Source organism: Herpailurus yagouaroundi, unplaced genomic scaffold, assembly GCF_014898765.1.
Source record: "Herpailurus yagouaroundi ecotype Mexico unplaced genomic scaffold, PumYag 140, whole genome shotgun sequence".
In the NCBI taxonomy this organism is placed as follows: domain Eukaryota; kingdom Metazoa; phylum Chordata; class Mammalia; order Carnivora; family Felidae; genus Herpailurus; species Herpailurus yagouaroundi.
In genome coordinates, this window is record NW_024412395.1 from 60470233 (window position 1) to 60494710 (window position 24478).

Sequence of the window (24478 nt, forward strand, 5' to 3'; positions counted from 1 at the left end):
TATATGTATATGTATATGTATATGTATATGTATATGTATATGTATATATGTATGTGTATGTGTATACATATGTATACGTATGTACATGTATATATACACATACCAAATGTAAATAAGAGTATTCACGGGAATATTTCTAAATCTAAATTGTTACTGAGTAAAAGAGATGTTAAACTAACTGTAACATACTCATATAGTGGAAAACTATACAGCAAAAAGAATGAACTATAATTAAATGCAATATTACAGATGAAGCTCACAAAAGTGATTGTGAAAGATAAGCCAGACAAAGGAGTTCACAAAACATAGTGATAAAGTTAAAAATAGGCACAACTAATTTATGGAATCACAAATGAGAGTAGTGGCTAACATGAGGCAGTGGACAGGGGAGTGGCAGTAGCTATTAACTCTTGTTATGGGTAGCTAGCACATGGATATGATCTTCTCATGAAAATTTCTAGAGCTGTACAATTGCGAAGTATGTATGCATTCGATGCATGGCACGTGTCAGTAACTAACACAAACTCTCACTAATTAAAGTAAAAAACTATAATTTATTTAATACCTTTTTTTTTTTCCAACGTTTATTTATTTTTGGGACAGAGACAGACAGAGCATGAACGGGGGAGGGGCAGAGAGAGAGGGAGACACAGAATCGGAAACAGGCTCCAGGCTCTGAGCCATCAGCCCAGAGCCCGACGCGGGGCTCGAACTCACGGACCGCGAGATCGTGACCTGGCTGAAGTCGGACGCTTAACCGACTGCGCCACCCAAGCGCCCCTATAATTTATTTAAAATACAAACACCAGGAAAGCTGTAAGCTGGACTGCAGGCATTATGAATGTATGGTATTTCAGTCATCATTCAAATAAATATTTACCAATGAAATATCTTCATTTCTATGAAAAAGATTCCAACAGCCAATCTTAGCATTATAAATGATGTAATTCACTACAGACTCCAGCAGTGACAGATGATCATTTATATTATTAATCGTGGCTTTTAAACAACTGAACTCTAAAATAATTAAGCAATCAACTTATTTTCTTCCCTCACTGTAAACATCACCAGCAATATACTTGTTAGAAAAGAGCCCAATCAATTATAAATGAGTTTCAGTACCTGAGGCAGAGCTCTGACTACTGCTGGATGAAGAATCGCTTTCCTCACTGGAAGACTCCGAACTGCTATCACTGCTGTCCGATTCAGAGGCAGAGGAGTCAGACTCTGAAGATGAAGATGCGGAAGAGGAAGAGGAAGGAGAGGATTTATTTGGCTCAACGTCTGGTTTCTGTGCCACAATGACCTTTGGTGTATTTTTGAGATGCTCGCGCAATTCATCCCTAATTAAGGATACAACCTCTGTTAGTTTTTGCTCCAAAGGCAACTGTGGGATAGCTTTATAAGATGAAAAAAAAATCCTGAAAATTATCCTTACGTTAAACCTCCAAGTCCTATAGAAGTAAAGAAGTTGATGGCAAACCGAGTGTTTCTTGGATTATCTCGGGGTAATAACCCTTCAAAAAATGGCTGTAGGGTTCTAAAAGAAGAAAAAAATGAAAAGAGAACACATTGCTTGAAGATTAAAAGGCAAAGTTCATATGTAGTCATTTTGCAGATTTTCTATGTATTACGAAATTAATAAATGAAATACAATCAAGGAGGTGATTTATATCATTTATTAGGTTAGGCTACATGCTATCTAAATAAAATGAATAGGGTCAAGTCATAATTTACTATACTTGATTTCTATAAATATACAACAGAGGATTTAAAATCATTTTTATACACCACACACATATTGTGCAACATATACAAACACGCGCGCACACACACAGTATGTGAATGTATATAATGCAAAGTAAAAACAAATCTCTGTTGTATACATATATCCACATGGATGCATGCACAGCACTATGCATGGCATTGGGGGTTGGGGAAAAATCGTCAACAAAAGGAAGAAGTGATGGATGAAGACTGCATGTAATTACTGTTTCTATGGAGGGGAAAAAACAGAAAACATTAACAGTACAAGGTGGTTTGGACATGTCCTTTGGAGTGCTACACCGAATGACTAACCAGCAGGACAAACCGTTTCATAGAAAAAACTGACAAATAAGAATGAGGAAGAGTCTGATGGATAGACCACGAGTGTATATTTCTAGCTGTGGAGGTAAGGAAGTACGAACGAGTGGAGCAATGTTGGTGCAGACTGTGGAGAGGGGGGGAGATAAACCTGGTGAAGTAGATGGAGACCAATAAGTAAGTCTCTGAAGCCAAGGGGAGTAGACAGAATAGCACAGAGGGGGCATGTTGAGCCCAGAATAGAAACTGTGGCGAAGAGGAGAGGGAGGCTGAAGAGCAGAGACCATGAAGAGTAAGGCAGAATGACAAGAAAGTGAGGAGCCACAGTGAGGAAGTGGTCAACTGTCTAAGGGAGGCTGGGAAGTGAGGGCTGTGAGGGCTGAGAAAAAGTACTTGATTTGGCAGATAGTCACTAAGAAATCTGAAAGGATGATTTCAGTAGTGTGAATGCAGTAGAAGCCGATGCGAGTGGCAGGAGGCAATGTGAATATACAGGAAATAAGAAAACTGGGATAGGGATTACACGACAGTCCTGGAATAAGGCCCTAATGCAGTGTAATAATGTGAACAAATACATGACTGAATCATCTGTATATATTCACAATTGTCCACTGATAACACAAAAATTAATATTCTAAGGTTCAAAATTAGCATTAAAAATGAAAATAAAACTGTAAGCACTCATTATTGGAAAACTCCAGTGGGCATGCAAAATAATCCTGTGTGTTGTAACTAAATTCAAAGAGGCATTAATTCTGTGCTGTCTCTACTGGGACTAAAATCCATCACTAAAATTACATGTTGTCCTGTGCCACAGAACATGAGATTCAGAGTAGTAACTAACGGATGAAGAAAGTCCTAGGGGCTTACCTCTTGTTTTTACGACTAAGGGTGGACTTATGTCGCTAAAATGGAGGAAAATTCCTGAGTACAGTAAGAATAAAAAGTGCAAAATGATAAACTTACTCATCCTTTAATCTTGCATTAAGTTTAGGAAGACCCATATATTCACACAATTCTTGGAAAAATATTTTAACAAAAATTCTACTGGATGATGTAGTGGTTTCCTCACTCAGCTTTATACATTCAAGAACCTGAAAATTAAAATTAAAAAAGACAAGTTTATTTTGTTCAAAAGATAAAATGACCAACACTGATAACTTGAAGTGTCTCTAAAGAATTATCTGTGAATATCTTTCTTTGTCCTAGTAAGTATTACTTCTTGGCAAAGTTTAAGACTACCTCTCTATGCTAATTTTCATAATGCTAAGATGCTACAGAAATAGAGTTCTTTCTTTCTTGAGTAATGTGCTTTTTATAGCAGAGATATATTCTGCCATGAGTATATAATGCTGAAGCAAAGATTACTAGCTCCTAAAACTCACTCATCAAAACATGGATGTATAAGGGTTTGGGGCAAACTGCTACTTAGAGCATTAGGCTATAGTTTTGTATAGGACATATACGACAAGAGTAAAGACAGAAAGAGTGATGGCTTGTTCTGAATATTAAGATAGAGGCTTAAAAACGGAGAGAGGTTTTAGGACAAATAAAAATAAAAGTAACCTCCAGTTTTTATGAGTTCTGTGTTCCAGAAACCCATTTGGTTCGATTGTTTAAAAACTTGATTTCATTTTCAGTCCCAGAGGGAAAAGAAAGAAGTAAAAAAATTATTATGATCAGGCTCCTAGGTCTGCTCACAAAATGCCTATTAGTACAGCTAGACATGTTTAGTACCTACAGTATTACAACAGTCCATCCAATGTTTATGAGCTCACTTTGTTGCTTCATTCTATCATCAGGTTGTGGTATTCCACAGTGTGATCCTTTTCTTTCTTTCCTCTTGGATGTAATTTCCTTCTTTCAATTTCACTTTTCTCATAACCTATCACTTTTTATTTTATACTAGCACTATGGGCATACCTTACCTTATATATTTCTTATGAAAGCAGAGACCATAAATAATTCACTCTGGATGCCCACTATCTCTCTCAAGTGACTAGGCTCTTATCTAGTAACTAAATGAATGGTTGTTGGATGAACAGAGGTTGTACAATAAATGCCAGCTTCATGAATGCATTTCAAGTTCCAATCCAGTGTACATTTCTGTATCAAGAATATCTTATCTTGTTCTAAATAACTATGGCTACATGATACATAACCACCAAAGTAAGATGTATGTGGTATATGAGTGTGCATGCATGTATGCACACACAGAGAAGACAAAAAGCTATTGTTTTCCCTGAAAACACCACTAGCTATCACTTTTAAAAAGCACTGTGATGTTTGGACTGTTAATATCACCCCGGGTTGTATTTCTTAACACTCATGTTATTTACTTAGCTTCTCGATCTCATGTTATCTGAATATAGCCTCAAAGACTGCCATTACAGTAAAAGTTTGGTATATATTTCATTTTAAATCTTTTTTTTTTTTTTTTAATGTTTATTTACTCTTGAGAGAGAGACAGAGCATGAGCCGGGGGAGGGGCAGAAAGAGAGAGGGAGACACAGAATCCGAAGCAGGCTCCAGGCTCCGACGCAGGGCTTGAACTCACTAACCGTGAGATCATGATCTGAGCTGAAGTCGGATGCCTATCCGACTAAGCCACCCAGGTACCCCAACTATACATTTCATTTTAAAGTACATTTCCTACATAGGAAAAGTACGGCTATACTATACTTAATACCTACTTGAGAATAACAGGATTAGGAAGGAAGTATAAATATCGATCCATCTACTTACACTCCATGGAAGTGAATCAGTGTATAAAAGGTGAGCAAACATCTTAGCAACATTTCTCAATTTGTTTGTTTCCAAGCGATGGATGGTATCATATTGTTCTTTGAATATACTTTCAAAGGATTCCATGTATTCTTTTTTTAGCATGCAAAATCGCTAACAAATAAAAAAAATTGAATGTCAGTACTACTAAAAGTTGACTGTCAATACCATTATGAGTATATCAGATCCTCCTGAATTTATTGAATCAAAAATTAGTAAATCTTTTATACATCACATTACTCAATCTTTTTGTGCTGTATGACAGAATGCTCAAAAAAAAAAAAAAGGATAATATATATCATCCCTATTTACTTGCGATTTATATGCTAAAACAAAATTATACAAGTATCTTATCATAGACACATACATTTGCATAGTATACAAATATATTTCTCTGTGGGTAGAGTTTAGATTTAAAAACTTATTTTAACTCATGATCTATTTGTGCTGCCTGAACATGCACTTGACTTCAAAAACAGCTTTGAGATTTTGAAAAGGCAACATTTAATTGTCCTCTTTGGGAAATTGTTACAAAGCATACAGAATCTCAAAAAGTTCTGGAAGAGACCTATGCAATGTTAAGGCACCACAAAATGAAGTAGGAAAGGAGGAAACTACACAGGGTAGGAAACCTGAGGAAGGGAAGAGCAACGAGATTTTATCAGAGATATGCTATTGTATTAGACCAGACCACAAAGAAGACACAGTAATTCACAATATTCATGTTAAGGATTCCCTTAGTGACGCTATTAAATTCCAACAAGGAAAATGAGGCTGGAACTCACCCCAGCTAATAAGCCAAAAAATTTTTCATAGGTCCTTTGTTGGGCACAACAATCAAGTATCATGTTGCAGAGTTCTTTCTGTTTGGAAAAAAAATTCATTAATGATTCAAAATACAATGAATCCATGCTATAATTTATCAATATGATAGAGACAGCCTGAATTTTTAAATAAGATTTTAAACACACAAAATTTCCTAAGCTTTGTGACCTTAAGTTATTAAGACAAAATAAAAAATTCAATCTATGTCAGGCCTATAGTTTTTCAAAGCCTTCAGTCTGGCTGACAGTTTCCAAGGTCATCTATGCTAATTAGATTATAAAATTCTCAATTCAAATTAAGTATGAACCACTTCAATAAAATCTACTATATGAAAAAGATACACCAAGAAAAGACTGAATAGACTATATTCTAAAAAGATTCTAGGAGCGCCTGGGTGGCGCAGTCGGTTAAGCGTCCGACTTCAGCCAGGTCACGATCTCGCGGTCCGTGAGTTCGAGCCCCGTGTCGGGCTCTGGGCTGATGGCTCAGAGCCTGGAGCCTGTTTCCGATTCTGTGTCTCCCTCTCTCTCTCTGCCCCTCCCTTGTTTATGCTCTGTCTCTCTCTGTCCCAAAAATAAATAAACGTTGAAAAAAAAAATTAAAAAAAAAAAAAAGATTCTACACAAAATTTTTTAAAATATAGATCATCAATATACCACCTGACAGTTTAGTTACATACCTTTAAACTCAATTCTTAAGAATATATTTAATTAGTATGGAAAAGGTAGAAGATGAGTCTTTATTTAGGCATAAATAAGTACAGCTACAAAATTAACTTAAATGACATTCTGGTTATTATAAGAAAAAATGTATTTAATTTTTTTATGTTTATTTTTTTGAGAGAGAGGGAGAGACAGAATGTGAGCAGAGGAGCGTCAACGAGAGAGGGAGACACAGAATCTGAAGCAGGCTCCAGGCTCTGAGCTGTCAGCACAGAGCCCGACGCGGGGCTCGAACTCGCAAGCTGTGAGATCATGACCTGAGCCAAAGTTGGACGCTTAACTGGCTGAGTCACCCAGGCGCCCCAACAAGAAATGTATTTAAAAGAATAAAGAAAAAAACACCTCTGTGGTTGGATTTGCTAGCCTCAAAATAAATGTTATACATATAGATCTATTGATAAATCTATACAAATAGATCAAATCATTCCATAACTGCTGGAATAATATATTGCCAATCAGCTATTTTTGTGCTTTGAAAATTCCTGTATAAAAATTCTGTTGAACTATGGGTGCCTGGGTGGCTCAGACACTTAAGCGTCCAACTTTGGCTCAGGTCATGATCTCTTGGTTCGTGGGTTTGGGATTTGTGTTGGGCTCTGTGCTGACAGTTCAGAGCCTGAAGCCTGTTTCAGATTGTGTGTCTCCCTCTCTCTCTGTCCCTCCCTCACTAGCATTCTTTCTCTCTCTAGCTCTCAAAAAATGAATAAACATTAAAAAAAATTATTTGGGGGAAAAAAAATTCTCTTGAACTAATAAATGCAAGAGTAAATCCGGGACCGGAAATACCATCATCACAAATGATTTATAATTTTAAAATACTCAAATGAAATATCCAAATATTCAAACTGTATCAATTTCACTGATGATGAAACTCAGACAACATGGACACATCATTGGAGACAAAATGAAAATAGGCATATATTCATTCTCTGACCACTGCTGTAGTAGTGATTAAGTATCTTTTTCTACAAGACATTTATCAAAAAGTTAAAAATTATTTTTTCCAAATATAGTAACTGTAATATATCTGCTTTCTATAAATGGAAAGCCAGCCTACAAAATATAACATATACCCATTCAGTTCATTTTTACTTCTACTTAATTTTACCTTTATATTTTCAACTAGCATGGTAGCCCCTAGCTATATGTAGCTAATTAGTTACATTACTTAACATTACATAAAATTTCCATTCTTCGGTCACACTAGTCACATTTTCAAGTACTCAAAATCCGTATGTGACTAGTGGCTACTGTACTAGACAGTACAGAATATAAATATTTTCATCATTGCAGAAAGTTCTATTGGACCACGCTGCTCTAGAAGTTGATAGTCTGCTTATAAAACACTCTACTCAAAGGCCTTAATTCACAATATGAGGATATTTTTAGATGTCGTTACATTGCTAAATTATTATTTTTTATGATTACTCAGAAGTTACCTCAATTAAATAAAATGCTTCTCAATGTGTAAGTTCTGAAAAGATGTACTTTGTCAAAATTTTAATATAGTAGTAAAAAGTTAAAATAAGGCTTCTCTGAGTTCTGCCATATTATGTTAATTTGATATTAAAATGCATTTTCAACTCTTTCTACCAACATTGTATTTTACAGTAACATAACAGTTAATCAGGTTTTAAACAATATAACATAGTAATATACTGATAGCATTGCTAATAAAGCCAGTGCTACTTGCAAAACAAATTACTTTCTTCCCTAGACTAAATATAATTATAAGAGTTATTCCCTGTGGCTTAGAATAATTAAATATTTTAACATTTTAATTAAATATTATAGCAATTTCAGGAGAGTCTTTTGAGTGCATGAAAATAGGTGTACTAAGACATTCTTCCAAATGCTATCAAAATATGTTGAGGTTAGTTCTAGAACAACTATCCTCTGAATTAGTATTAATAAAACGTATAAAGACTTAATTATACTCCTCAAATAATGTGACAAGATCATAAAGTAATTTCAGTTTCAATTATAATTTTAAAGGGTTTTTTTTTTTTTTTTTTTTATAATTTTAAAGGTTAATTCCCTAATTTATTTCCTTTCAATGGTGACACATCAGGTACACCCAGGGTACAAATAGGTATACTGTTATTAATATACCAAAAAATAAACTTTAAGAGGGAAAAAAGAACTTTTTAAATTTGAAAAAAATAATTTCATCTCAAAATTACGTACCATGGCATTTCAAGAAGAAATCTATAATCTAGAACAGAGGTTGGTAAACTTTTTCTATCATAGGCCAAATAGTAAATATTTTAGGCTTTAGAGGCCATACGGTCTCTGTTGCAACTAGTGAATTCTGCTGCTATAGGGTGAAAACAACTATACACGATCCACCAACCAATGGGCATGGCTGTATTCCACTAAAATTTTATTTACAAAAATGGGCAGTGGGCCTGGGCTACAGTCTGCCAATCTCCATAACAGATCATATTTAAAGCCTTAAGACAAAGCACTCACACCTAATGGTAACAGCTCAGATAGACAAGATCTTTTAGAACTAGAAACAAAACTGCCTACAGTTGATATATTCACTCTGGCATCTCTGCTGGGTCTACCACATGTAAAGCAAGATGTGAAGAACAAAACCCTAAAAGCCTTGGCTCAGGTTCCAAGGATTTAAAATGCAGATGGGCAGGGAGCAACATACACAAGAATGCAACTAGCAAAAAAAACCAAGATAATCTACTCAATCCAGTCTTTATTATCTTTGGCATTAGGGTTCCATGATACTTTGAACAGTGAAGTATAGGGAGTTATAAGACTATGAGTCCCATGGACTAAGAGGGGGCTAATATGTACTTTATGGACCACTGAATCCCTGACACCTTGTAGAGTGTCTGACATGTAGTATATGGTAAACATAGACTGCTGAATTAATGAATGAAAAAAAATGACACAGATTCTTCCATATACAATTAAAGTAATGTAATAACATGTATGGTGACCTTTATAATTTCTACCACAAAAGAATGCTTGAGCACATTAAGTAGATGGGCTAAGCAATTCACTAAGGAACAAATTTCTTATTGTATTTAGGCCACCTATTTGATTTATGGGCAACCACTCAGAAACTCATGTAATGTGTAGTGGTTCTGACAGACTTCTTCCTTTTCCCCCAACATCCCATTTAAGCAGCCCATTTAATTCATTGCAATGAGTAGCACTTATGAAACACCCTAGGACTAAGTTTCAAGTTACTTTAAAATTTTAGAATAACTACATTAAAAACAGAATATCCAATACTGAGTTATTTCAATTCATAAAACCTATGAACTGCTTTAAACATTTTTATAAACTATATTATTTCCTAATAGAAGAAAAAAACATCAACTTACTGTTTGGCTTTCAGGAAACTCCATTTTCAGCAATTTGTGAGCACATTCTTCAAAATCTAAGCTGTAGAGATAAAACAGACACAATAGGTTAAAAACTTGCAGCATAGTTGAACTATGTTTTATAAAAAAGGATCTTACTTTAATAATTGTTTTAAATAAGCTTTTTACAGTAACTTCACAGTACTCTATTGTGTATAAACAAAAGACATAGCTCTTAATTCTACAAAGAATGAAGTATCGAGACATACTACAACATGGATGAACTCTGAATTATGCTAAGTGGAAAAAGTCAGATATAAAAGACCACATACAGTAGGATTCCATTTATATAAAATGCCCAGAACAGGCAAACATATAGATAGAAAGTGGACAAATTTTATTACACTGCTAAGTACTTGCACTTATCTCTGACCCAAGTCAGGAAGAGATAAAGATGCTCCAGAGCCCATCATGACATCTAGGGCTTAATCACCACATTTATAAGTTATCTTGATTCATACTCAAACACAGTGCTTTTGTGTTACATTTTCAAAAACTAAGTATAAAAATAGTAAATAACCAAAATCACTTACAAGGAAAAAAAACTGCTTTTATGCCATATAAGTTGCAGTAAAAATAATTCTAATATGCTTGAGAGAATTATCAAATTCAATGTGAATTCCATTTAGGAATAATGCTAATATATTTGTACTTTCTGCAGAATGTTCAACCTTTATTCTTTCGATAACATCAGGATAAAATAATCAGAATGATTATGAATTTAGTTTTATAATTCCTTTGTATTCCTTAGTTTCTGATACTTATTGAGCTTCATAAGCACAACAGAATAATAACTGTAGATGGTACAATGTAATGGAATTAAGAAAAAAACTATAAAGAAAAAAGAAATATATCAAAAAGAGCTTTTGCAATGGGAAATATTAAATATCTAGCACTAAGATTAAAATATTAAACTACAGTTGATAAACTTCAAGAATATAGCAGTATTACCAAAAAGTATTTTGAAAGACACTGTTTTCTTTTCTAGTTTTAATTTTCCTCAAGAAACAGAATTAGTATGCAGGAATAAACCTATGAAATTTCTGAAAAATAAGTAGTCAAGGAAAATATTTTACAACTGTCCTTTTATCTAGTAAGTACCAGGGAGAAAATTAACTGTATGATAGTCTATTTTCCTTCTTGCTTTATTTTAAAAGTATTTGGTGACTCCCCATATCAAGATTGTTTTGAAGTTACACTAAACGTGAATATTAAATGAACTAAGTTTGATATTTCAGTTATCTTAGGTTGCTAAATCAAATGAATTTCAGGTTTAACACAAATAAGTATTGAGGGAAGGGTACAGAAAAAAAGATTTCACATGATACTAGTTTTCAAGCTGTGTTTACAAATGGTTTTGTTGATGTTTCCAACCTAAGAAACTCTGATGGGCAACGACAGTCCCACCTCCTTCTGATGCTACAGCTTCAAAAATGCAAAATCAGAGTGGAACATCATTGGAAAGCAAGAATAAACAGAAATGTCTACTTTTCAATAACAAAACCAATGGTGTTGTTTTATGTTTTGTGTCAATGAGAGAGGGTCATTTAGGAGCCAGGATAGTAACAAGATGATAAAAAGAGTGCTGGTGAGATCAGTCAACAAGTCTAAAAGGAAAGATATAAAAACAATAAAATCACCACACAGTTCAGCTGTCCGACCTTGGTTTTGTTTACAAGATTTCTGAAAGCAAACTGTATGATGCCCTCACTGCCATCTGACTTGATGAGTTATATTCCATTCTTAATTTATATTTCATATAGATTGGTTTACTATCAATGTAAGACTAAAAAAAACTGGAAAAAGTAGACACAAAAAGTCTATAATCCAATTTCCTCTCAAGACAACCACTGTTGCGATGTTATATACTACTTCTAGAATCTGCCTAACAGTGAACAAAATCCTACTGGTACAGTACTATACAGTATACAGTTTTTTCCCCACTGAACATTAAGTCAGACCACTTGCCCAAATCAGTAACAATTCCCCACTAGCCTGATTTTCAATGGTGGCATAAACTGGACATTTTGTTATTTGTATTGGACAAGATGGTCTCTTTTTTTTTCCATATTGAACAATTCTCTCTCTAATTCTCTGTCAGTATGTATTTCCTTAAGAAATATAATGAAAAAGGATTGTCTAACGGCATGGACACTAAGCCCTTGATTCACGTTACCAAAAGGCTTTCCGCAGACAGTGTATCCCTTTAAATTCCCACCGATGTTTATATGTATTTCACTAAAATCATTAGTACTGAGTACTGTTGCTTTGGGAAAAAAACCAAAGTAAATCGCTTTGCTGTTTTAATGACCAACAATAGCATTTATTGTTCTAGAGTGATATTTATTTGATAACTTTATGTTTCAGGATCCCATTACATGAATCCCTCAACCATGTCCTTTAAACACCTTTCTGCTGAAGTCTGTGTGGTTCTTTCCTAAAATTTGTATGAGCTTTTAATTAAGTACAGCAAATTTTGTTATAAATAAATTATTTTTACTTGGCATTTGGGGGCTCAAAACTCTTAACAAATACTAACATATAATACAGTATTGCTGTTACTAGAGTTCTTACCACTCTGTAATTGTGACTGTGACCTAATGCTTCCTTGTTCAAATATTTCATGTGATTCAAGGATTATCAAGGTTTGGTAAGCTAAAAAAACAGTTTTATTTAAATAATTATTCAAAGAGCTCCACTGTAACTCTTTCAAAATTAATGTTAACAGCAATATTAAAGCAGTGAATCTACTGTTTACAAGTGATTACTGTTGAATTTGTAAAAAAGGATAAATGAAAGGTCAAACTCTAAGAATTTTTATCTGTAACAAAAACTCATTTTCTATTTTAAGTTTGTATGAAAAAATATTTAATAGTTTTTCTTTCATTTGAGAGGCAAAGAAATAGGTAAGGATAAACCAAAAATATTTCTAGCCAATGTTTTGCTTTTTAACATTTTTCTTTCTGAAGATGAATCTAAGCCAAAAAGTTTTCAGACAGAATAAAAACAGGATGACTCCTACGTATGAATCATTTTTGCTATTACATCATATGAAATGGAAATATACAAAACCTAGTAAGAAAACAAAACTGAGAAAACATTCATCCTCCAGTGTAAAATGTAAACACTGTGCCCATTAAATCAATAGGTTGATTCGCATAAAAAACAACAGATGTACTAAGCATTTCATATTTCATTTATTTCTCTTCAAAACCAAACTCAGCCTTCAAAGGGAATAGGATATTCGTATGACATCATAGTTCTTACTTAACATTATTTCAAAGGGTCCTCAAAACCTCCTAATTCCTATTTCCATTTATATTCATTTCCATCCGCACGGCAAATCAGTATCCAAAAGTTATCCTAACAGTGTTTCTCTGCTTAGAATCAGAATTAGAAACCAAATTAAAAAAATACTAAATTTCTACTACACAATTATATACTGTGCCAGCTCTATAATATAGAGTTGTTTTCAGGTTTTTATTAGTTATATTTAACTATGAGGAATGACAGTTAAAAGAACTCTGTTTAATTATGTAACATGAATAGACCTTCCAAATAAGAAAAGATAATTTTCTTTTGAATCAAAGAACCAACAGTAGGGATCTATGAAGTTGGGCAGGTAGTTTGAGAATTCCTGAAATGGTATCTAGTTTTCTGTTATCAGATACTAAAAATTTCATCTTCTTTTCCATCTCCTGTGAAAAGCAAGGATCAACAGAGCTACAGTATCTTACCTTGACTGAATAGCAAGATAAATTGTACGACGAAATGAGACTAGATTGATTTCTGTTTTGTCATGAATAGTCACTTTTTGTCCTGAAAGAAATTAAACATAACCAATTACAAAACTACAAAAATAAATGTGAAGAAATGTACATGTATCTCTACATAATAATTTTTCATAAATATTTAGAATCTAGTTTAATAATAATACTACTCTTTTCTGCGGAGTTCAAAGTAACCATTTCTAGTCTCTTGTCATATCTTAGAGTATTTTAATAACTTATGTCAGTTCAAAGAAGTCCAGAATCAAGCCAGAAATATTATTTTTGTTTCTGTGCCACTTGCTCATTTAGACACTATAAAAGGCAGCGCTCATGGTATTGTTTGCTAAGATATTATTTCTAGAGTTATAAACATGACAATTTGGAAGAACTGTAATTTACAGGTAGAAATTCAGTTTCAGAGAACACTGGATTATCATGACAGACTGGATGGGTCCATTTTAAATATATGTATTTATCAAAATTTTCTCTTATCTAATTCATGGAAACTTCTCTTAGAAATATTTAATAGTTTTTATTTGAACAGTATTTTCACATGAAACAAAAATTCTGAAGTAAATGTAGTACACAGGTAGTTAGGAAACATTTTAAATAAGAAAGACACTGGAAAAATTGAATTTACTTTTATAAAATATGTTGTAGAAAACTAATTACACTTCAAGACAGAACTAAAATGCATTGTGTCTTAGAAGGAAAAGACATACTTTTAATATTTTCAAGTACGTGATGTAAGTAAATAATGACCAGTGTATGTACGTTCTGATGTTTTAACTGAGACTTAACCAAACTAAAGTTCTGAGCTTACTTTTCTGTGAAATAAAGCAATCAAAGCTAAAGAAGATCATGCCTGCTCTGTGCAAACACAGCTTCTGGCCTCCCCACTCTATTTTGCCAAAATGAATAGAAAATATCTCATCACTTTCATGTGTCACATTCATGCCAGGGTTGCAGAAATCACATGCACTCAACATGAATGCATCTTTTTCACAGTTTATAGTCACATGCATAAAATGTCAAATTAAAATTATGCTGATATTAAAAAAAATGATTTCCTTGTTTAATACTTTTAGAGCAGAGTTTTCAACCTTAGTAATACTGACATTACTAGCTAGATAATAATCTGTCCTGGGGGGCAGTCTTGTGACTTGTAGTATGTTTAACAGCATCCCTAGCCTCCAGCTACCAGATGCCAGTAGCAATTCCCAGGCCTCCATAGATTTTATTTTAGAGGATTACATTAGAATTAATTTACTAATTAATTTTAGAGGATAATGTTAGTTTAATAAATTAAATAATATAATACATAAATAATAAATAAATTTAATGAACAATCCTAATTTATTTTAGAGGATTACATTAAAATTAATTTAATTTCAGAATATTTTACAGTATTATTTGAATGAGCTACACTTTTACCTTCTTCATCTTCTTCTCCCTCTTCCTCCTCTTCTTCCTCTTCCTCTTCACTACTTCCAGCATCTTGGTCTGTGTTTGAGTCACTATCTCCTTCATCAAGAATTTCTACCAGAACAAAGTATAGGAAAATATCAGTGAGCAAGTGATACACATGAATCTCATTCTGAGAAGATAATTCTCAGTTGGCCGAAATCCATAGTGTTGTTCCAGTTTACCACCCAACAAAGATGATCACCCAGGCCTATGTTATTGCCTAAGTGGTCAGAGAGCCGTATGTATCATTCTTCTGCCAGCTAGAAAATGGTCATAAAATAAGGAAGGGATGAAAAGAACAAAGAAATAGTAGATGAAGGTTTTCCAAAACAGCAAGACCACTGGAAAAATAAATTATGAATGGAAACAGGTACACTGAAGTCAAAATAATAGTTCAGCATCAAAAAAGAGATCGTCTACTATAAAAAGCTAAGGCTAGATCTAGAAAAAAAGAATTTAGGGTAAGAATGTTTTGTGAAAGATGAAGAACGAAGAAAAAATAATTGCATAATTTAGTGTTTACTTTAAATAAACAGTGATGAGATTTTTATTCTTATGTATACTTAAATAGAACATTACAATTAATCTAAAGACTTTCCATATGTAAACAGAAACAGAAGTTTAAAAGCCTTAAAAAAAAAACTAGTAAGATAAGCGCTTCACTGGAAAATTGCATCTTAAAATACAACTCACCTTCAGAAGGAGATGAAAACAGTGATGTAAATCAGACAATACGTGGGTCCTGTCACCATATTAATAGTTAACAAATAACAAAAACTAAAATTGTATTTTGCCCAATGGTGTCCTCTATTAATCGGATAAAAGATTTTACAAACCTGGCTAATACTTCACTTTTGCATTTCTAGTACAATCAGAGATTTTAATATAAAGTTTTGGAGTGAACTTATTTTTAGGAAAATTCTACTTTCTTATATTTAACTGAGCACTATAAATCAGGAGCTACATATAACATTTAATGTTAGCAGAAAACTTCCTATCTTAAAAAATAAATCATTTTATTAAAATGAAGAGGTGTCATTCAATCCTTAGCTGACACACAAATCCCAAGAATACTTCTAACAAATGTGACTTCAAGTAATAATCTAATGTGTCTAGTTTCCTATTACATAATGTGGCTTAGACAGACTTTTAAGAGAGGAAACTATTTAGCATTCAATAGTAGGAAGACAGGCACTCCTGCTGTTTTCCCAAATGCTGTAAGACCTAAAACACAAGTGCACCTGGGTCACTCTAAGGTGCTAATTACTAAAGCTGTGCCCACTTCCTGCTGTGGCCATTTTTTTTATGCCAGTTCTAGAACATTTTATGAAAGAATGAAGGTCAAATGAATTGTCTAGTCGTTTACATCATCCTCTCCTCATCTCTCCACTTTAGAATCTACTTACTGAAATCACTTAGGCAATGACAATTGGATTTCATTAACTGAATGAAGCAGTGGTTTCAAAGTATGCTCTGTGAGTCCCTCAGGGGTCAGTGAGGCCTGTCAGGTGGTCTGCGAGGTCAAAATTGTTTTCATAACAATACAAAGACATTATCTGCCTTTTCACTGTGCTGACATCTACAGTGGTCCAAAAGCAATGGGGGTTGAAACCACTGCAACCTGAGCACAAATCAAGGCACCAAACTGCACCAGTCACTGTGCTCTTTACTGCCATGCTCTTGCAGGTTTTAAAAAGCCAGTCTGACCTAAGAATGCCCTTGAAGAGGAAGGGCATTTCATTTCATTAAATCTCAGTCCTTATGTGTAGGCATATATAGGCATGAACAACAAAACATGAAGTTCATGTACGGCCCTTCTGTTAAAGACAGATGCACAATGGTGATGGTTATCTTAGAGAAAAGCACCTATGTGACTGCTTGACCTGCCACGGGAATTCGCTACATTTTTCATTTTTACTTGACAGAATGGCTGACGTTAGTTGTTAGGCATTTTGTCAGACATTTTCTCAAATATAAACAAAGTGAGACTGTCACTTCAAGGAAAACAATTAAAAATATTTACCCCCATGATAAAATCAGAATTCTCAAGAGAAAATTAGAGTCTTAGAAAACTCGTATCCATTCTTGTGAGCTTGACAGTTTCCCAATACTCAGAGTTCTCTGGTAAGACAGGTGGCAATATTAATAAATGTGATTTCTTGATACAGTGCTAATTTAATTTTGATAATGTTAACATGTTAACACTTGGAAGATATGCATAACTGCGTGAATTGCTATTTCCCAAATGATCAGTGGAGCATGTTACGAAATCATGCATGGGTAAAAGATCCATTCAAAGTGATATGCCAGGGGATTTTAATGTAATAGAGTATGAAAATTCATGAATACTGTTTCAGGTTTCACATTTCAATTAATCTTTAAGAAACTATCAGCTTTTGGGGGCACCTGGGTAACTTAGTCAATTAAGTGTCCGATTCTTGATTTCGGGTCAGGTCATGATCTTATGGTTCATGTGACTGAGCCCCACTTTGGGTTCTGTGCCCACAGCATGGAGCCTGCTTGGAATTCTCTCCTTCTATTTCTCCTTCTCTCTCTGCTCCTCCCCATCTTGCACTCTCTCTCTCTCTCTCTCTCTCTCTCTCTCTCAAAATAAATAAACATTAAAAAAAAAAACCACCCAAAACTATTAGCTTTTAAATACAGGCATACTCTTAAGGAAGAATATACACATTATCTGAAAAGGCTTAAAATACTTCTCTCTTTTCCAACCACATATTATCTGTGAGGCGAAATTTTTTTCCTATACATCCAAACAACCTATTGCAATAGACTGAACACAAACAATATGAAAATCCATTTCCTATTAAGTCAGATATTAAATTGTACAAAATATATGAAACATGCCATTTTTCTTAAATTTCTTTTGTCTCATAAAGTAGTCATTAAGAGTAGAAAGGGATCTTGAGTTCAAAGAGTTTAAGAAAGTGCTACAATTAAAGCAAGTACCACTTTCCTGGCACTGCCCAACTGCTGATATCGTAAAGAAACGGATGGAGAGTTCCCAAGTTAAAAAAAACAAACAATAACAAAAAAAAACAACAGGTATGGTAAAAATTCCATAAATCCATTTAGCATCTTTGAGGGATACTGTAGAAAAGGAAGTTCATAAGAAAAGAAGGCAAAATGGGTCCAAGGAATTCTCCATGTTTAGAAACTAAATTATAATAGCAAAAGGAATCTGGCCGTTGCAGTGAAGTGCCCCTAGGAACCTGGTACCTAAGAAGAGAAATCTATTTATTGAACCAGATTTGTAGAATAGCGTATAGAAATGTGAAGCTGCTTACACTTTACTTGCTATTTCATTCTACTTCCAAATGACTAAAATAGGAAATGCAGGCAGTGACAGAGCTCTAGGCTGCCTGCTTGCTTCCTGAGAGATTTCAGAACAGTAAGTACTTCTCACACAAAATCACAGCTTGAGGGAAATGGAACTCATAAAATTGTAATTATAATATAATTATATAGGTAATTCTGAATATTAGCTTTAGAAGACAAATGATACAAATGTGAAAAAAAAAACATTGCCTAAATACTGGCTCTATACTTTATTTATCCTTAAACAAGTAACATTTACATCAAACAAGTTTTGTAACTTGTTCTAGGTCACTTAGCTTGTAAAGGCAGACAAAATACAAACCAAAGTCTGTCCAAAGTTAGTGTTTACAATACATCGGCAACATACAAATGATAATAATAATCAATTTATCAATTTATTGACCATTGATACCCTGTCTGGAATTATTGATTTTATCAGGATATCAATCTGCTCTCAAGAAATAATAAAGTACAGCACTTTATAATAAAAGAATAGCATTCAGTTGATCATTAAATCAGGGGTAAACTTAAGTACTAATTCTTAGGTGGCAGTGAAGTTAAAATGAAAGCCACCAGTAATTCTTAAGTGGTAGTAAATAAAATAAAGGCCATTAGTAATATATGGATATTTCTTAAGAGGAATAAGACTTAAAGGCTGTATAATTTAAACACAGGGAAAGAGGAGAGGGACAAAGAGGTAAATAATTTAGAATGAAGTAATACCACCAACAAGCACTAGGCAGAATACTAATGCATGGGGAAAAAAGTGAAGAAAATGGCTTCATAAGAGCAGAGATTTCATCAGGTCAGTGATCTAAACCTTTCTATTAGTATTATAGAGCTACATGAATTGCTTCTACTAATCCAAAATAGACTATAAAATTCTACCTACCTTTCTTAATAGCTTTGTACTTCTCTTCATTCTCCATGAAATTAGGATCCATCTTGAAAACATCTTAAAAAAAGAAATTAAAAAATAGTGTTTATTTTCTATACTTACATTTGTTGGTGTCCCACGTCCCAAATCTCTCCCAACCCCTGACTCACTAAGAACATCTTCCGGATTATAGTCATCCTCCAGAGGAAGCATATGAGTGAACTGATCATCTTCTTCTACTAAATCAAGTCCTTCTAGGATAACAGGGTGGTCCTTAAATCCATCCTTCCGTACAGCAAACATCACTTCAATCATATACTGAACTCTTTTATCAATTTCAGACTCATGGAGAATATTTCGGAGGCGCTCAAATATAGCTAAAGTTAAAATCAAAGAAAAAAACAGGAAAATAAGCAAAAAATATAATACTCAAGCCAAAGCTCGATATCAAACTGAGAGCATATACTTGCCATTGATTCCTCTTGGTGACACCTGTGTTAATTTAAGGCCACATTCCTTGAGAAAACCAATAGCTACTTCAACACTATCGTCAGTTGGTCTTTCCAGGAGCAAAGTGAGCATCTCTAGGCATAAAACTTCATGTGCCTTAAACAGAATGAAGGCATATGGAATAGAGAAAATACTTTTAAATACATTAACCTACTATTAACAGTAATTTAAAAAATTAGCAAATCTTGTTTTTGCAGCAATAATATTATACATTTGATGAGCAAAGTTTTATAATGCATATAGAAATACTCCAAATATGGGATAAATTTTTTTTTACTTTCATTAGGCATCTTTTAAAAATTTCCAGATGATTGTTCCAAAAATCTGAATTATACTGAATACAACTATTTGATTTATCTCCAGAAGAAATAATTCTTCTTACATGTATCAAACGGTATGTTTATAGGAAATGCCATAATTAACTTCCAAATATAAGCTAAAAATTATATACTAATTTTTTACAATCACTATGTGAAGAATAGTAATACTATTATTTTTTCTAATACCCTTCTTCACAACCACAAGTCTTTACAGCCATTTCCCAGGTCATTCTATCAGCCACTCTGTTATTTAGCAAATAGTTCATAAATTATATGAATAATTTTATCCAAAAATATCTTAACTGTTTCTGGTACTCAAGGACACTTTTGAAATACTTCCCTCTATTTTTTTTTTTAACTAAATCAAGTTATTTACACTGGTCACGTTTGAAACTTAGTACTTGTAAATAATGCCAGGAAGGGTGGGAATAAAATTCTCCTGAGAATCTTTGCTGTGAAAAGAAAATGTACCGGGAGGCACTTTTAAGACACTGTCTATATGCCTTTCTAAGGTTGGATCCTTCTTTGAGATGGGGAGGGAAACAGTCTAACTCTTAGGAAAATATTCTTTCCACTGAGCACAATATCAAAAACACATCTTAACAGTCTTATATCAGTGATTAGAAAATATTGCCCTGTACCATAATTGAGAAGATCTAAAATATTTAACATTTTAACTGTTTTGTAGCAATGCCTAAAATATCTTCAAAATGAGTGTAGTTAATATACATTCAAAACTAAAACTTACTATCTGTTCTGTTATAGGCACGTGAAATTAAGTCTCCATGGTCTTAAGAAGCAGGTTAGCATTGTAGTAATTTAACTCATTAGGTTAAAATCTAATAGATTTCTAAGAGTGAACACTGGAAAGCATTTCATGTAGGAAAGAATTAAAATATTAATGGTAGATAAATAAGATTAAGTGTGACTTCAAAATTCTTCATCTTATATGTAGAAAGAAACCTTTGAGTGCTAATAAGAGCAATTTTATTATTTTCAAGTTTAAACAGAAATTAAATTAAAAAAAACCCTCTCAAATAGATCAATGGATGAATACAAAATAATCATAAAACCTGAATAAAAAGACAAAACTATTTACATTTAAAACAGATTAAAATTACTTAGAATTACTTAAAATTTATATTTTATAAACTGATTCTAAGAATATATGACTTTATATACTATGTAGTTGCAGAGAAAAGAATTTCTTATAGAATAGAATATCAGCACGAGGTTCTCAAAACAACAGGTACAGGAGAAAAGAGTAGAAGAAATATCAACTTTATTATCTTATAAATATGATTAAATTATATTCTTTGAAGGAATAATTTATAGTTGAATAACCACATATAGTATTATCAATGTGATAAAATACTGTTCTGTGTTCCTCTTTTTATTTAAGAATGTTAAACACGTTTATTATAGTTTTAAAACTAAAATATCATCCAAGATACTTTTCTGAAAGACTACAAGGCAAAACAAAAATAGAGATGTGTCAATGAAGTGGCATCAAGCATGTGGTCTAATGCCACTGAACGGCATCAAGTATTAAAAATTACTTACCACATTTTGGTTAATAAGATGTGCCACAAATTTTGAAGCAGTCAAACAAAGTTGCTGAAAAGTGAACAGAGACAAAGTAAATCTATAAACTAAAACCAATTTTCAGTTAACTACTGAATCTCCAGCTCACTTACACACTCTACTTAAAATATGTAGCACACAAACGTAATTTTTATAGTACAGAAAGTTACAAGATAAAAACTATTACATGTGAAATAGTGCCGTTTCTGGCTAAATAGTGCCGTTTCTGGCTAAATAGTGCCGTTTCTGGCAATTCTGCAGTTATAGCCACTGTGTCTGTGGCTCATCATTAGTCGCCAGGGATATTTAATAAAACAAAAAAATGTTCTCATGAAAGGAATGCAAGGAATTCCTATGTAGCAATCAATATTGCTTACCACTGTTGATAATAGATTAGTCTGTCCCTATGTGGCAGGCAATTTACAAGCCCATAATATATACCTTATCATTTCTTCGATAGCCTTTTCGAAAATTAAGAATTAACCTCTTGAGGATTAATTCTCCGATTTGTGGAAATTTTGAGTTGATAATTGCCACTAATGCTGCATAAACATGGGTGAAGATCGGAGAAGCACTCTGTGCTTGCAAAACAGATCTGGACAGCAGGCCTCTGTTTAAAAAAGAAAAAAAAAAAAAAAAGAGTCAATAATCACCAAATTAGTTAAAAGAAAAAAAACATTTAAAATCCAGCAATATGACTCATCTGTAAATAAACACAATAGCTAAAACTGGACTAAATCTTCCTCACCTTATCTACTCTTACTGATAAACAAAAACTTTTGAAAAACAAAACTTCGGATCTGTGCTTTTTTTAAAACAGCTTTGTCTACAATTATTTTCTTCAAAATATTTTTTTCTCTAAATTCCTCTTTTCCTTGCTTATGTCTCTTCGATCTAATCATGAATTTGAGTTTTTAAAGCATTTTATACTAATATGTTTTACATCTTCAAAAAAGTGAAGGAAAAAAAGATCTGCATCAAAAACTAAAATTAGAAGTTGAATTTCCACTGTGAGCCCATCATTTATATAAAATTACTTCTCTGATTAAAGACAAATTTGGATGGTTTCCATCTTTAAGCCTATGTTAGTAAAATGAAGATTTGGAATACTGCTATGAGACAGACACAGTTAAAGCATTGCAAGAATAATAATGCTAAAACAATGACAGGAAAATATAAGGTTCCACTTCTAACTCATTCTGAAGTGAGCATGGTTGTATATACATTTGATAAGGGGAGAAATGCAAAGTGAGCTAACTGAAGAGTTATTTTTAGCAATGTAATGACAAATAATTACCGGATTGCCAAAAGGCAGGAAAACAATATCTTAACAGTTATTAGGTTTAACTTTGACAACTGAATCACCAGCGTAGAAAATGAGAAAAGAACACCCAGCTTATAAACTGTGAGATCTTAAGCAACCCATAAAGCTGCTGCTTTCTGACTAAAACGGGAGAGCTCTACCTACCTTTTAAGGACAGTGGGTGCCTCTTGGTCAACTTTTATATCCCCACAACATGCTACACCTTACTTTATATGACCTCCCCACAATGTTTTTGAGATGATAAATCAAGGTCATGTGAAATGACATCGGAAAGCATCCCTCAGATTTTAAAATAAAAAATAGCATATGAAATATTTCTATTTCCTGACCCTTTTAAAATCATGACCATTTAAAACCACAGAGAAAATGACTGTCAGTCCCTTCTGCTTTTCTAAAATTTACCACTGATTTTTCTCATTTCTTTCCCACTCTCACTTTGCTTTCATTAGAAATGAACGTTATATAATAACATTTTAATAATAAATAATATTATAATATAAATATAATAAAAATAAAATAAAATATTAATTATTCCTCATGAGTTTAAATTAGAAGTATTCAGTAAACAAATATCTGCCCCAAAATCAGTATGTGACATCAAACCTTCTCAAAAAGCAAAAACTCCATGCAATTTCTAACAGTGAAGCACAAGTTATTTGTTAGTAGTTTACATTTTTATAAGAACTGCATTTTATTTAAAAAAAAATTTTTTTTTTCAACGTTTATTTATTTTTGGGACAGAGAGAGACAGAGCATGAACGGGGGAGGGGCAGAGAGAGAGGGAGACACAGAATCGGAAACAGGCTCCAGGCTCCGAGCCATCAGCCCAGAGCCTGACGCGGGGCTCGAACTCACGGACCGCGAGATCGTGACCTGGCTGAAGTCGGACGCTCAACCGACTGCGCCACCCAGGCGCCCCAAGAACTGCATTTTAAATAATTATTCTCAACTACTATTAAAGCAGCACAATGAATCAGTGATTATTGTCCATGTGGATATTATGTTCCTTTGAAAAATTGCTATGAAATACTATAAATAAAATAGTTGATGCTTACCTTCCTCTAACTATATTTTCTTGAAGAAGTTCTTGAATAATAATACCTATATTAGAAATGTTGACTTTGTTGATAAGACCATTGATTGACTTCTTTAGGGCCTCCCAACTCATCCTCTGGTATGCTAAGCTAAAAAGAATTGATTTTAATAAAGTGAAAACTTACACAATGATTACAATAGCAAGAGGTTATAATAAGAACTTAAAAAATACTTAGTGTTCCTTTGTTTTTAACATTATATTCACAAATGACCTCAAAGTGCAGTAAAATATGACTATATGACTACAAATACATAGATTATATCCTAAACCATATTTGATGTTCTGTACATATGATGTTCATCTATAGATCACTTCTCTTTAATAATATAACAAAATTGTGTAAGGATAATGTTTTACTCTTATATCCATGTACATTACAAATCATAATA

The 24478-nt window shown here is 33.3% G+C and overlaps 1 protein-coding gene across 2 annotated transcripts in view; it reads right to left on the bottom strand.

The window, feature by feature from the left end:
* Positions 1–24478, bottom strand: part of CWC22 (CWC22 spliceosome associated protein) — a 57172-nt gene that overhangs the window by 4475 nt on the left and 28219 nt on the right. For both annotated transcript variants that reach the window (XM_040475545.1, XM_040475546.1), the window contains exons 6-19: positions 24049–24177; positions 22111–22279; positions 21649–21702; positions 19726–19861; positions 19426–19632; positions 19271–19333; positions 15010–15114; positions 13543–13624; positions 9767–9827; positions 5655–5732; positions 4831–4983; positions 3052–3179; positions 1439–1540; positions 1123–1343 (exon numbers count right to left, since the gene is read on the bottom strand). In XM_040475545.1, coding sequence (XP_040331479.1) covers positions 1123–1343; positions 1439–1540; positions 3052–3179; positions 4831–4983; positions 5655–5732; positions 9767–9827; positions 13543–13624; positions 15010–15114; positions 19271–19333; positions 19426–19632; positions 19726–19861; positions 21649–21702; positions 22111–22279; positions 24049–24177 — 1688 coding nt within the window. The remainder of the gene's footprint in view (positions 1–1122; positions 1344–1438; positions 1541–3051; positions 3180–4830; positions 4984–5654; positions 5733–9766; positions 9828–13542; positions 13625–15009; positions 15115–19270; positions 19334–19425; positions 19633–19725; positions 19862–21648; positions 21703–22110; positions 22280–24048; positions 24178–24478) is intronic.